Below are 15,341 nucleotides of genomic sequence, written 5' to 3'. Positions count from 1 at the left end.
CAACGACTGAGCCTGCACTCTAGAGCCCGCAAGCCACACCTACTGAGCCTGTGTGCCACAACCACTGGAGCCTATGTGCCTAGAGCCCATGTTCCGCAACAAGAGAAGCCACTGCAGTGAGAAGCCCTCGCTCGCCGCAACTAGAGAAAGCCCGCACACAGCAACGAAGACCCATGCAGACAAAAATAAATTTATTTAAAAAAATATATATATATATATAATACTTTTACTTTTCTAAACCTAGTGATTAAAATTTTTAACTTCAGCATTTTACATACTATGGGACTGTTTCTGCCTCTTTTGAAGTGCTGAATTTTGTTGATCTTTTTGGAAAGAAAAACATCCCTGTCAATTAAATTATAACATCATCAATTGCAGTATTTTCATATTTTTGTTTTATAAGAGAATGGTGTGCTTTGCAGTTGATGGTGTCTTAGATTTGATTAAATAGGTTACTAGACAGCCTATTGAATATCATTTAAAAGAATTTTCCAACCTTTAGGCATTTAAAAATTTCCCTCCAATTCCTTAAATGATACCTTTCTTGGAAATACAAACGAAGACTAACAGTAACCAAAACTTCAGTATTTCATTCTGATGTGGGTACTCTGGCCCTTCCTCAGTTATTCTGTATTTAATGGTGGATGTGCAAAATTAGGATACAAAACCTACACTGAAAATTTGGCTGCCAGTTATAGAATATGATTTTGGATTATTAAATGTGGTGCTGAGAAGATCAAACCATTGTATTATGATCTTTGGCTTCTGCCAAATTGAACGTTCCTTAAGATGCTGCCATGAAGATTAAATGCAAACCATTTGACTAAAAGTTTGCAAAACTCTTCAAAAGCAGTTAAAGTAACTGTAAAAAAAAAAAAGCTGTAAAAAAATGAGTAAGAGGGCTTCCCTGGTGGCGCAGTGGTTGGGGGTCCGCCTGCCGATACAGGGGACGCGGGTTCGTGCCCCGGTCCGGGAGGATCCCACATGCCGCGGAGCGGCTGGGCCCGTGAGCCATGGCCGCTGGGCCTGTGCGTCCGGAGCCTGTGCTCCGCAACAGGAGAGGCCACAACAGTGAGAGGCCCGCGTACCAAAAAAAAAAAAAAAAAAAAAATGAGTAAAAGGTAAGGTTGGTCAGTGGCTTCTCAACTGAAACATCTGCCTATTCTGTGACCTAACAGTGGCAATACTCTTGATGAATAATTGAATGGTTTCTAGTTTGTGTTTTTAAAAAATTCCATCTAGATTGGTTAAGTAAATTATGGTATATTCATACAATGGAATAAAACGCAGCACTGAAAATAAATAACCCACCGCTCCCTGTAATAATAGGGATAACTTACAACATAATGCTGAACAAAAGACCAGCATAAAATTATTTGTACTATGTTATTCCATTTACAGAAAGTTCAAGATAGACAAACCTTCAGAGGATTTGGAGGAAGTAATGTTTGAGAGGGGGACATGAAGAAGGGCTCTGGGGGACTGGAAACATTCCATTTCTTGACCCGCCTGCTGATCACACAGGTGCATTCACTTTCCGATGATTCATCTATTAGGACTCTTAGGATCTGTGTACTTTTCTAGGTGCATATTTCAATAACAAGTTTTTTTTTTTTTTTTTTTAAGTAAACTACTTCAGAGTTTCCGGTTGGGATAGTTTTTCTAAGGCTGATAGGCTGCTATTTGAAAAATCTGCAGAGGAATCCTAAAAATGGTAAAATGTTGGCAAAAACAGAAACTGACAAGAGTTCAAAGGGAATCAGTGTAAATGGGAAAACTCCCATAATGCAATGCGGACATTTTAGATATAGTCATAATATATTCATGAATATATTCGTAAGAATGTTTACATGTGAAGCCGTATTCATCCTGACTGTACTCAGGGCATATGTCCATAATGAGCACCGGTAAATTTGGTCTATTCAGCAATGAACATATTCATAGAATATATTCAAGAATATGTTCATGGATATATTCATAGAAGAATCGGTAAATTTGTCAGATTTGATGAATTGGCTTTCGGCAAATTGACCCAGAGGCCCTGCCTGGGGAGGGAGGGATGCTGGGGACAGGGGTCAACAGCTCATCAACCAGTTGGGATAGGCCAAATCTTAGCTCTTCCAGGAATATTTCCTGGGAGAACCGGAGGGAGGAGCATGGACCCCAACCCCTGCACGATCCTCACCTCTCTGCCCCCAGTCAAGCCCACTGACCTGATTCTGTCAAATACCACTTCAGCCACCTGCTCCCAAGTCTGGGACAGAAGAGACCTCCAGACCATTCTAGAACGGTAGCCATGGCGATAGCAGAGCGACCTTCCTCAGCAGGCTTTGCCATCCCAAACGCGTCTCACTCTGCTTAGCTCGATATTAAAGGGAAGCTCTTTGCTAAGCATGCACTGATGACCTCTTAGGGAGAGTTTAGGAGTGAGCTCCTAGGAGCAGGAAATTATCTGAGCCAAAATCTACCTGGTGGCTAAACTGCTCTGGTTCCACAGATCCAAATGACAGGCGATTGCTCACTTTTGCTTCACTGACCCAAGAGACACAGATAGTTGAACACATGCCTTGGGCTGAACCCCTTTATCTGTGCCTCACGCCCCCAAGGCAGTCAGCAGCAGGACTCACCTGTCACCAGGGAAGGAGGTGCCTTCAGACCTGCAGAGTCACTGATGAACCCTTTCCTTCCCCCTCAGACCCGTTATCTACGATCACACAGCCTGCGGACCCCTTGTTGCGTGCATGCACGTGCGTGGGTGTGCGTGTGTCCGTCCAGATTACAGAAAACGTCTGCCTCTAACCCTGCCACGCTCCACCTTACCCCGGGAATCCTCCTGAAGCAGCTCATCAAACTCCAGGAAGGACCATTCTCTGGCCTGGGCCTCCCAGGGAGTGCAGGCAGCTTGGTGTCCAGCAGAGGGGGCCCATGCTCTGCTCTGCCCCCAGCCTGCCCCCCCAGCATCCTGGACACTGGCTCTCCCATTCCAATCTGCTGATCCTGTTCTCACCGCAGATGAGCCTCACAGCCTCTCCTGCTTCTTCCCTCTGGGGTCCTCACGGCTGCCCACCCTCCTGACCACCTGCCTTTCTCCCCAGCTCCCTGTGCCTCCGTCCTCTGCCATCCCCAGGCAGTTCCAGGGACATGCCTTCTGGGAAGTACTACAGGACAAGAGGGAAGGGATGGATTCTGAAGAACGACATCTGCGTTCCTATCCTGGCTCCACCACCTACCAGCAACACAGCCTTGGGCCACTAACATAGCCTCATCTTAGAGATGAGTGAATGGCCCCCGTAGCGTTGCGAGGACCAAATGAGACCATCCACGTGGAGTGTTCCACACAGTACTTGGCATGTGGTTCTCGTTTAATTACAAAGTTCTCACCTGAAAAAGGTGGGAGGGGTTCCCCACCCCAGCAAATCAGATACCTCTGGGGATCCCGCTGCCCAATTTCCTACTTCCTTAGTAGCTTACACTTAAAAGAACGTGTCCAAGGTCTTCTCTGCACCTAGGACCTCTCAAGCGGAGCAATCTGTGCCAAGAAGTGTTCTAGGTGCTTAATGTCATCATCATTTTTTCAGCATTTCTGTTCCAGGCTGGGGCCGATGTCAACAGACTCCCCGCCTTGGAAAGCCTGCACGCTGAGGCACGGAGAATGGGGTGCGTGGCCGGCACGTGTGCACACATACACAAGCGCATACATCTACAAAACTCATAGACTTACATCTTGTCCTTGACCTCGGTTTTCTGGGGGCAATCAAGAATAAGGAAGGAGGTTTCCTCTGTGCCTGTCCATTGCCTCCCACCCCCAGGTCTCCTCCCCAGCCCTCAGCCATACCTTCCACTTTGGGCTTGGCCTCGGCCAGCCGCTCCTGGAACTTCTTTTTGAAGAAGAGGGCCTGCAGCCGCTGCTGGTAGTGGTCGATCCTGTGGACAGGGCGGGCTCCATTGTGAGGCAGCACCCCCGCTCCCCGCAACCAGCTCCAGCCCCTCCTTGGCCCGCCCACCGCCGCCCCCTCCTGGCCACGCCTGCTGCCCCCCGGACCTGCTCATCTCATAGAGGAAGCGGTCCGCACGGGCCATCCGCTCTATCTCATGTTTGTGCTCCTCCAGGAGGTCAATGTCACTCTTCTCCGGGATGAACTTGAGAAGCTGCAAAGAGCACGAGAAGGTCAGACAGGAAACAGGTGAGAAGCTGACATGGGGGGTGGGCAGCCCATGGAAGCCCACACACTGACCAGGCTCAAGACGGGGAGGGCCCCCCATAAAAGAGAGGTGCATCCTCACGGGGGTGGTTTATGTTTCACCTGCCCCAAGGGGACACAGGACACCCAGCTCTAGACTTCCTTCTTTTTATTTTATTTTTTTGACTTTTTAAAATTGAGATATAACTTACCTACAGTAAAGTGTACTTGTTCTTAAGTGTACAGCTCAATGATTTTTTTCTTTTACTTTTTTTTATTTTTATTTTTTTTTGCGGTACGCGGGCCTCTCACTGTTGTGGCCTCTCCCGTTGAGGAGCACAGGCTCCGGACGCGCAGGCTCAGCGGCCATGCATGGCTCACGGGCCCAGCCGCTCCGCGGCATGTGGGATCCTCCCGGACCGGGGCACGAACCCGTGTCCCCTGCGTCGGCAGGCGGACGCTCAACCACTGCGCCACCAGGGAAGCCTGGTTTTTTTCTTTTTAAACCAACTTTATTAAGGTATAATTTACATAAAATAAAATGCATCCATTTTAAATGTGTAATTCAATGAATTTCGACAAAACCATCCCCACTGAACCACCATCCAGATTAAGATTTCCATCCCCGTAGAAAGTTCCCTTGTGCTACTTCAGTAAGCCAAGCCACCCCCATCCCCCAGTGTAGCCTCTCAACTGGACTCTATCACCTTAGATAAAACTTGGCTATTTTTTTTTTTTTTTAATTTTTTATTTATTTATTTATTTTTGGCTGTGTTGGCTCTTCGTTTCTCTGCGAGGGCTTTCCCTAATTGCGGCAAGCGGGGGCCACTCCTCATCGCAGTGCGCGGGCCTCTCACTATCGTGGCCTCTCCCATTGCGGAGCACAGGCTCCAGACGCGCAGGCTCAGTAATTGTGACTCACGGGGCCGGCTGCTCTGCGGCATGTGGGATCTTCCCAGACCAGGGCTCGAACCCGTGTCCTCTGCATTGGCAGGCGGATTCTCAACCACTGCGCCACCAGGGAAGTAACTTGGCTATTTTTGCACTTCACACAAATGGACTCACGCAGTGTGTTCTCTCTGGGGTCTGGCTTCTTTCACTCAACATCTGAGGCTCCTCCAATAACTATTGGTAATCCATTTTTTATTCATTGCTGAGCACTGTTCTATTGTAGGAATATACCACAGTCTATTCACTTTGCTACTGATGGACAGCTGAGTTGTTCACTGTTTGCGGGGTTTTATAAATAAAATTGTTATAAATATTCCCAGAGTTGGTGTTTGTACCCAGTGGGGTTGTTGGGCACTAAGATAGGTATGTGTACTGCCAAATCGTTTTCCAAAATGGTTCTACCCAATGAGAGTTCCAGTTGCTTCACATCCTTGCCAACACCTAGCGCTGTTGGCCTTTTCAATTTTAGCTGTTTAGGTGCGTGGATGGTGCTACCTCACTGTGATTTACCATATTTCTCTGATGACTGATAGTATCGAACCATTTGGAAATTTTCTTTCATGAAGTACCTATTCAAGTCTTTTGCTCGTTTTTAAGTTGTTTGCCATTTTTCTCACTGATTTGTAAAGTTCTTTGTTCTGAATATGAGATCTTTGTGATCGATACATAAAGCAAAGGTCTCCTAAAGCTCGGCTTGCCTTTTCACTCTAGTAATAGTGCCTTTTGATCGACAGAGTTCTTAATTTTAATGTCCAATTGATGGTGGTTTTGCTTGGTGTTTTCTGGGTTTCTCTTGAAGGACACAACAGACTGATGTGGAAGAGATTTGGGGGAGATATGGTTATGGGTCACTGCCTTTGCCCTGAGGCCCATGGCGGGGTGGGGGGGCATCACTCCTCAATATCTCCTTTCTGGGGGCCTCAATCCCCTGAAAAAAGATGCAGCCTTTTCTGGTCTCTCCTCAGAAAGGTTGGCCCAGGGAAGTTTCTATAAACCTCTCCCTCACTCCTCCAGCCCCCAGCCCGATTTTTCCTTGACCTAAGAGACTCGGCCTCCCTGGGGGCCGTCAGGAAGGGGTCTGGCCACCCCCTAGTTTCAGGGGCTTCACCTGCTCCAGCATGTCCTTAGCAAGGTCCTCCTGCTCATCCATCATCAAGACGGCCTGCCGGATCTCCTCGTTAGACAGCTTCAACCTAAGGCAAAAACCCCACCTTGAGCAGCCTGGCCCGGCCCCTCTGCTCAGGACAGACCCCAGACCTTCTCCTTCAGAAGCCAGTGCCCGGGCCTTCTCTCTCTCGCTTACATTTGATAGCACTCCCTCCTCTGCAAAGCCTTCTCAGACTAAACTCACATGGTTCACTCTATAACTCAATCCTGAGATACTTTAGTCTCTAGAGACGTGAGTCTCTGGTTTCTTTCTCGAGTCTCCATCCTAATGGATAGGGACATTTGGGAGGAAAAGGGCCATCTTCAGTGTAGACTGAGACAGGGCGAGGGGTTTCTGATCCCTCTCCCCATGCCGGAAATACCCACGGCATCTCCACGGGAGGATGGGAATATGGGCAGGTCACTAAGGGGGCAGTTTCCTGTTTCCTTCAAGACAGAACAGGTCTCAGTCTTCTGACAGCTCCTCGGGTCCCGCACAGCTGTTCCAACACGTCTTGCTGTCTGGGAGAGGGAGAAGCAACCCCCTACACACACGTGCATACACACACACACACACACTCACACACACAGACACACACACACAGCCCCTCCAGATGCACACCCATTGGGAGGCCCTGGGGAAGCATTAAGGGGGAGAAACTGAGGCTTAGGACCTTGTGGGGAGGAAAGCGGGGATGGACGGCCCGGGGCAGCTGGGGCAGTGCTAAGAATAGTATGGGAGGCGGGGACCTCTGACCCCGGCTCTGGCGGGAGGCCCCGCACAGAAGCTATGGTGTTACTGCAGATACTGCCCTGTTTGTTCTGCAGCCGCGGGAAATACTTGGGGGCTGAGATCATGCTGCTCTGTGACCTGAGCCGAGCGGGGCCCTCCATGGGCTTAGAGCAACTCCGCTGCCAGACGCTGACCAGGCTGGTCAGGGGCCTCGTGATGGGGCAGTTTCCCGTCTGCAGAGCCCCTCACTGCTGCTCAACACGGGCTCCCGGGAGAGGGTTCGCGATCAGGGGCCCCGTGCCGCCCCAGGGGACAGCCAGGAGATGGGGGTGGGGGGGGGCAGATACTGCTATCACCCCCCTCCTCTGCCAGGCACCTCTCTCCCCCAGGCACTCAGCTCCATCATATTTGTCTCTAGCCCCAGCTCAGGCCTCTGCTTCCTGGGGACCCAGTCCCTCCCACCTGCAACCTACTGTGGGGCAGGGGCCGTAGAGGCAGGGCGAGCACCTACTTGGAGAGAAGGATGATGCAGTTCTGCGCCCTCCGGCCGTCGATGACCGAAAGCTCTTTGACCTTGCGCGAGGCCAGGTAGATGTCCTCCGTGGAGCCCAACTCTTTCTGCAACCGACAAGCCAAGTAGAAAGGGTGAAGTGTGTGTTTTCCCCAGTCCTCTTTCTGCCTACCCCCTACCCAGGAGCCACCCCCGTGACAAGCAGGGAACGCTCCTGGTGTGAGCGGAAGAAAGAGAGGGAAAGAAAAAGGCAGGAGAGAGAGAGGAGGGTGGTTAATATCTGACTCCAATAGGAGGCTCTGGGGCTTTACCCTGAGCTAGACTGGGTCGGGGGCAATAAGAAGACCCTTTATCCGAGACTGCCCTCTGTGGGCAAACTAGACGGGGAGTGACTGACCCCTGTGGCTGTGTAGTGTGATCTACACTGTGTTCCAGACAATCAGCCCCTACCCCACCCCAGCCCACCCAGAGAGCCTCCCCAGTCTTATGACGAGAAGCTAGTTCCAAGTCCCCGTAAGGTCACAGTTCCTGGACCCCTCCCTGGGGACTTCGGGCACGGCCCGGTGTGCCCAGGGTGGAGGGCATCTGCAAGTTCAGAGGTGGGGAAACTGAGGCACAACTCCCTGCAAAGTTATCTTCTCTGGGGTTCCAGCGGGCAGTTCCCAAGAAATCAAAGATCCCCTGGCCTTCTCTTGGCCCCTGGTGAGATAGACAAGAGACTGTTTCTTCCTTTGGGAGGTCCTTCCAAGCACACGCTCCAGGTTGGACGACTCCAGGGGCTGCCACTCACATCACTGTCTTTGTGAATTGTGCCCCCGGAATTGTTCAGTGCCTAGCCTGTGCAGTCTTACAGGACGGCCTTGCCTTGGGCCTAGTGGGTAAGACATGAGACCTAGAAGCTTTCTCTTCACCCCAGTAGACATTCACCTCCACTGCTGGTAGGGGTCTGCTTGCATTAGCTCCCTTCCCTACATTTCTGCTTTTTCTTTGGGGACACTCCCTGACGCCACCCTGTTAAGATGGGTAAAAAGGCAGAAGGTAGAACTGACAAGCCCTCTCCTTTGGGCCCAGTACAGGGCAGCAGCCCAGCACAGCGGTTAAAAGTTGGAGCGCCCAGAGCCCCAGGAGTGACTCACCTGATGGCAAGGATTAGTTATCAGCTCCTAGGCAGGTAGCAGCCACAGCCAGTAGAGAATTAAACATGCACAACGTTAGCCAAGAGGTTTGGGGACCCAAGAACAGTAGGAAAGACATGGGGACCCCTCAGCATCTACTGTCTGCCCCATCCCAGTGAGACCCCCATGGTTGGAGATGGAGACCTGCAAGTAGCACTGAACGGGAGCTGCAGACATGCACTCAGAGAAGCCAGGCCAAGCAGAGGACAGGCAGCCTCTCCTGAGTGCCCCGTGCCCAGGGGGACCATCACTCCCCAGTTGGACCAGGCCCCCGAGCTGCCCCACCCCAGGCCTTGGCTGCAGTTCTTCCTGCTCCTCTGCGGGGAATCTGCCCAGAGGGCAGAGGGCGTTCCTGCACCCCTGCATCTTTCTAAATAGGGAAGGAGACACAACCACAACCGAACTTGAGCTGAAAGCACGTGAAAGTTGCATTCACTGAGACAGAGAAAAGCAGGCGTCCCTGAACTTTGCTCCTTACCCTTTGCCCCTTGTCTGTCTTTTGATCTCCAAGGGAGCAGAGGGGGCAGAGCCCACCCCTGGTCCTCCCTCCCTGACCCGGGTGAGGTTGAAGTCACTAACTCAGGACACGCAGAGAGCACAGAGGGAAGACCACGCTCATAGGCCCGTCCCTGTCCCATGCACCCCGGACCCCAAGACAGAAAGAGGAGGCGACCAGGGCAGCACAGCTCTGGGTCTCCAGCCTTGCTGCTGTGAATTCAACACCCCAGAGTCCGGGCGACCTGCAGAGTGACAGTAGTCCAGGTGAGCCCAGCCCTGAAACAGGGTGTTGGACCGAGCAGGCTCAGAGAGATGAGGGGAGACAGAGCAGGGCGCTGTCCGTCTTCACTCCCCTCCGCTCCCCAAACTGGGAGGCCCCAGGCCCAGGCTGTCCTAAACCCCGGAGTCCCTCTTTCCCCCCAGCCCCCACCATAGCCCTACCTCAGGGCCCTGGAGACTGGGTGGGCCAGGCTGGAACCCTGGCCCGGAGGAAGACTCTCAAAATAGGGGGAGGTGTGTGCTCGCCCAGGACTGATATCCCCCCGGCACACACTCCCTCCATCCCTGCTCGGGAGCACTGATCACAGGAACAACAAATGCTCCAGAGAACTTCTTCCTGCCCCAGCCGGGCCACAGCTGCTGCCTGTACCATGCCAGCTGGACATGGGCACAGGGCTTCCTGGAATTAGGGGTAAAGGATCGGAGGCCTAGAGCACCTACATTTAAGTTAAACAAACCATCTGGTTTTCCTAGACCCCTAAGGCAGGGCCAGAGCCCCGCCCTCCCTGCACCCCTTTGGCTGGTCGCCCAGGAGCAGTCACACGTGCTCTTGGTCCTGCCCGCCCTCAGGAAGGGTCATCCACAGCTCTGGCCTTGGCAGAAAGCAGTGGGGAGACCGGCCATGACGTGCTGCCTCTGCCCAGGAGCCATGAGGGCCCAGACCCCACTCACAGGCACCTGGGGAAGTCCTCAGGGCTGGAACCTGAAGTCAGTGGAGAAAACATGGAAGAAGACAGCACAGCCTGGAGAGGAAACAACTCCTGGGAGGCGGCCCAGAGACGAAGCAAACGCTCCGAGGCCTCTAGGCTGCTAATGCCCAGGTTGGACCTCGGAGGATGGCCCCCAGCTCTGCAATGCAGATTCCTGGGCCCTCACACTCATGGGAGGGTGAGGTTGGAGACTCGGCATTTTTGGCCAACCCAGCAGGTACTGCCTCAAGAGCACGTGCGTCCTGACACCAAGCCTGACACCAAGCCCTGTCCTGCCTCGGGAGGAGCAGGCTTGCTGGTCAGCCTCTGTACACCAGCGTCTGCAGAGCAGAGCCAGGGCCTCTCTTGGCCAACCCCAGCCTCAGCCTCAGCCCCAGCCCCAGCCTCAGCCCCAGCCCCGCAGTGTGACCTGAAGTAGCTCCACCTTCCTTGAAACATTAACGTCCTCTGCTCGACTCCTGGGAGTGTTGGGAGATGAAAGTATAGCAGAAAATGTGGTGGAAAAGTTATAATGCCTTGTAGGTGTAGTTCCTAGGTCCCAGGGCCAGAAAAAAGAGCAAGGTCAACAGTGGCCTGGCCCTGCTACTCCACCTCCAGTGCTCCAAGACCAAAGAGAGGAATGGACAACGTATTATTTCACCACTTGATGTGCAAATACAAACTAATACAATGGGATGTTTCCCCCTATGCACTGCACCCCACTAACTCATATCTATGTCCCCAGAAAGAACATGGTACCTGATAAAGAATAAAATCAATTCAGTATATGTGGAAGGGAGAGGGAGGGAGGAAGAGAGGAAGGGAGGGGCTGAGGGTTGAGTTCAAAGGGTGTGTGTGAAGTCAAGACTCAAGACGCTAGAGGGGGCAGGGTGTTACCTGATGCCTCTGATAAGCTGAAAACATTTTTTCAAAGTCCGCGAGGTCCAGAATCCGAAACACCTGCATGTCATCAATCTCATTCCATATGGTGCCAGGGACACGTTCCTAAGATTCAGGGAAGGGAGGAGACCCCGTGGCTGACTCAGCTCCTTCATGATGGAGATGCGCGATGCCTCCCTAACCCCACTTGTCCTCCAGGTGCACACAGGCCCATAGCCAGGCTCTCAGACCTTCAGAAGGGGGTCGATTCCTCCCCCTCCCCTCCTCTTCAATACTCTGCTCCAGGGGAGAGGCCACAGGCAATCTCCTTCTCCTCCTTTTCACCTGGGGCTACATGTAAGCACGTTCCAGAAATCAAGGGAGTGCTGGAGTGATGGATGGGCAAGTATCAAAGGAGAGTATGCAACTCCTTCCAGAGAAACCAAACCAAACCAGTGTTCTCAGAGGAAGAGTGCCCACACACACTTGGGATCCTCAGATCTTCAGGGCTGACTGTATTTCCTGTATCTGAGGTGGTCATTTTCTCTCCCAGTGGTCTTCCTCCCACTTTCCCAGATTCCCAGAAAGTGGACGAATGCCAAAGGCTGGGACATCCTGGCCCCTTTTTAGTGACTGCTCGGGCCAGCAAGACTCTTCCACAAGTTCCCATTGGTCAGAGGGTGTCCCATCCCTCATAACTGGAATGGACCCAGGGGTTACATAACAAGGTCTCTCAGCTCAGGCACTGCCCACCTCTGTGTAGGATCCTTGCACTGAACCCCACTCCAGGGATCTGGGGAAGAGCTGTTGTCCACGCCAGGAATGCCCTAGTGGTCTTGTAACATCCCAGTAATGGCTTCGAGGGCCAAGATGAGAGTCCCCCTCCCAGGACCCCTCGCCTCGTCCAGAGCTTCACTGTCCTTTAAATTAGAACCTCCCCACCCCCCTCTGCCTGGAGGCAGCCGGGGACCTTCCTAATGCCGATGCCTCCTCCCTCCATCACCCTCAGCAAGGCTCAGAGAGAGAAACGTATCCTTCACTCACTTTTATTTTCTTAAACTCTGGAAAGGGGAGGCGAGGCCAGAGCAGGGCGGGTGGGGACATTCCTGTGGCCTTCCTAAGGCCAGGGACCCTCTCGTGGAATGCTGGGCTGGGAAGCTCGGAGCAGCAAGGGATGCAGGCAACCGGCCAAACCCAACACAGACGCATTCTTCTCATGGCAGAAACAACGTGTGTGTGTGTGTGTGTGTGTGTGTGTGTGTGCGCGCGCGCGCGTGTGTGTGTGTGTTGTGTGTGTGTGTTGTACAGGAGCATGTGTGGGTCAGGGGAAGGGGGCTGGGATGAGGAACCAGACTCCTGGACAGAAAGAAGATGGGAAGGGGAATCGGATCGGGGCAGGCGGGGAGGGGGAACTTCTAACTCGTTCTCCATCTAAATCTAGACCCAGGGTGGAGGTGGGTGGAGAGGGAAGGCCCGTAGAGGTAAAGCTTCCCACTGCTCTTATTCTCAGTGAGGCCAGGATGAGAAGGAAAAGGGCTGGAACGACAGAGCTGGATGATCAACATCCGGAAGAGTTTCCCCTGAGACAACAGACAACCCAGGATCCCCCTCACTGTCTCCCAAACACTCTCCCTTCGCCATGGTCACCAGAAGGACCTGCGACCCTTCTTGAAGGTGCAGCTGAGGTCTGAGGCCAGAGAGATGTACATCCATTCCTAACATCCTCTACATCCTAAAGATGCGCCCACCTCATACAATCATTCTTCAATTTTTATACCCCTCTGGCCGAGACCTCACCACTCCCAGTCTAGATTCCCGGGGCTTCTGCCCCTCTAGAGACATCCTTTACAAGCCAGGGAACTCTTTCTCGAAAACACATTTCATTACATTTCCCTCCTCGAGCGTTTGGGGTCAGACAGCCCCTAAGTGAAGCTGTTGGCAAACGGAGAGGTTCTCTTCTCTTCCCATGTCCCATGAAAGGAAACTGAGTCTCAATCACATCTACCTGACTGAATTGGGGTGAGGATTAAGTGAGAGAACACACTTAAAGCACACATGGTAGTCCCACTAATAATAACTCATCTAATATTCTTATTTTAAAGGTCTTCTACGTGTCAGTCACTGTTCCAAGTAATTTGTACGTATTAAGTCAATTCTCACAACAACACTTTGATCTGGTTATCGTAATTACCCCCATTTTGCAGATTGGGAAACTACAGCCCAAACGACGAAATGACCTGAATTTAGTCATTCAACTCAAAGACTGGGAATGGGATGATAAGTTCACTAATATGACTCGAAGCCGCGCCTCCCTCACCCCTGCTGCTACATCTCCCACAAGGGCTCCTCAACATGTGCTCCATCAAACCTGGACTTTCCAGTCTAGGAATGAGACTCCGGCCTGCTCCGGGCCCCTGAGGAATTGATATAGGCTTTATTATTACTGGACCCCAGAGAAAATCCTAAGCACAAAGCTCTTCAAGATGAAAATCTTACAAAAGCATTAGGTGCCTTGTTTGCCCCCCTTAATTGTTGAGATGCCTAATGCCTAAGCAACCCTTCATTACATGTTTAAAACCTTAAATTATAAGTTGTGAGCACAGGACGCAAAAACAAAATTCTTTCTTTTTTTAAACCACAATTTAAAAAATATTATTTCTGATCATGAACAATGAATGTTTCCACGCCACCTACGACCTTTGGTTCTGCAGAGCTGCTTGCCTGCCCGTGTGCAGCTGGCCTTTCTGGCTGGCCTTGTGACCACGGAGAAGTATCCACAGGGCAGAGCTGTGTGATGCAGTTGTTACGAACCTTAACAATGTCCCTTCAAAATGCTGCTAGCAGGTGGCTCTACAACGAATGGGCTATATTCATGCCTCGTCTTTCCACTTAGATAACAAAACCAGAGGTAGAAGGAATCAGAGGTCATCTCGCAGACAAGCAAACAGGTATGACACGAATGATTTCTGCAGATCACACTGTTCGTTAGAGCCAAACCTGATTTGGTTAGAGGTTAGAACCTCTCCTGCAACCCATCCCCAGGACCTCAGGGTGTTTCCTTGGACACACTTCCTAATTGCCAGATGCAAAGCTCTTTCAGGGCAATGTTACGTCTCACCTTTTATTATTATTATCCATCACAGCCCCCAGCAGAAAGCTTTACACAAAGCAGGCCTCAGACTGACGGGCTAACTGGTCTACCACCAGGAGACGGCACCTAGCAAACTAGCTGACCATCTACTCAGCAATCTGTGTCTCCTCCCACTCTAAGTCTCCACTGGAGCTAAGTTAAGCTCACAGAGTGGTATGGTAATGAATTCCCCAAGAATTAGTCCCCTGGCCCCATACAACAAGGTCAGAGGGCATCCATCAGTCCCAGCTCCAGACCGTTTTTGGAGGGTGAACGTGAGTCAGGCTAACTGAGACCACTTCTCTTGTATCTATTTACCTCAGGGATGAAGCCACTGGTCCTCTTGTAGTACAGAACCAGAGCAGTGCTTGGCCCAGGCTGGAACTGGCCTTCAATTACCAGGGGTCCAACGTGACCCAGGGCATCTCTACTCTACACTCGTGAGAATCCAATAGAGGAATCAACTCCCACACGTGGGCCTGGGATGGGTGGTTCTTAGTGGATAATATTCAGGAAGGCCTCTCACTGCTGAGCAGTCTAGAAAAGTAGCCAGTGTTCGCACCTTCCCCTGGGAGGATGTCAAAATGGCTACACCTTGATATCAAGCTCTTCATTGCCCCGCCCTGCGACCCTGTCATGGCTTCGTCATTTCAGTCCATCTCTAGACCCGGGCCCAAGATCTTCACCTGTATGTTCCACCCTTTTCCTCAAATCAACCCAATCCTTAACAGTCTAGCCAAGCCCTTGTCTCGTCTAGAAAGCACCCCTGCTTGGCCCTATGTTACTCCAGTAACCCTCAGTACACTCACATTCCATTTGTAGGTGGCTCTGCCAATGTGAGCATCACCGCACGCCAAGCCACCTCCTCCCTGTGCTCTGGCAGCAGCAACCCCATCTTCTACATCCACTGTGCCTACCCTCACTCCCATCAAAGAAAGCACCCAAGGTGGAGATCTGCAAATAGTGGGCTATCAATCCATAGGGCTAACTGTCCCAGGCTGTAGGAGAATGGATCCACTGGCCTCTTCCTTGCTACTCACCTCATTCAGCTTGACCCAGTTGAAGGACTTCAGTGGGTGTGAAGGCTGGGGGACACACTTCTTCCTGAGCGGGACATCACTGCTGGGGAAGGGGTCTGGGGGGAGGGGCAGGCCCATACTGAAGCAAGG

The 15,341-nt window shown here is 51.8% G+C and overlaps 1 protein-coding gene across 1 annotated transcript in view; it reads right to left on the bottom strand.

Moving 5' to 3' along the window:
* DAAM2 (dishevelled associated activator of morphogenesis 2) overlaps positions 1 to 15,341 on the bottom strand; it is a 47,456-nt gene that overhangs the window by 6,214 nt on the left and 25,901 nt on the right. The window contains exons 14-19 of the mRNA XM_024766061.1: positions 15,213 to 15,330; positions 11,061 to 11,168; positions 7,523 to 7,629; positions 6,241 to 6,325; positions 4,043 to 4,149; positions 3,836 to 3,924 (exon numbers count right to left, since the gene is read on the bottom strand). Coding sequence (XP_024621829.1) covers positions 3,836 to 3,924; positions 4,043 to 4,149; positions 6,241 to 6,325; positions 7,523 to 7,629; positions 11,061 to 11,168; positions 15,213 to 15,330 — 614 coding nt within the window. The remainder of the gene's footprint in view (positions 1 to 3,835; positions 3,925 to 4,042; positions 4,150 to 6,240; positions 6,326 to 7,522; positions 7,630 to 11,060; positions 11,169 to 15,212; positions 15,331 to 15,341) is intronic.

Source organism: Neophocaena asiaeorientalis, unplaced genomic scaffold (genome assembly GCF_003031525.2).
Source record: "Neophocaena asiaeorientalis asiaeorientalis breed wild unplaced genomic scaffold, Neophocaena_asiaeorientalis_V1.1 scaffold46, whole genome shotgun sequence".
Taxonomy (NCBI): domain Eukaryota; kingdom Metazoa; phylum Chordata; class Mammalia; order Artiodactyla; family Phocoenidae; genus Neophocaena; species Neophocaena asiaeorientalis.
Note: the sequence above shows the minus strand (reverse complement) of the source record. Positions and strands in the feature narration are given on the sequence as shown.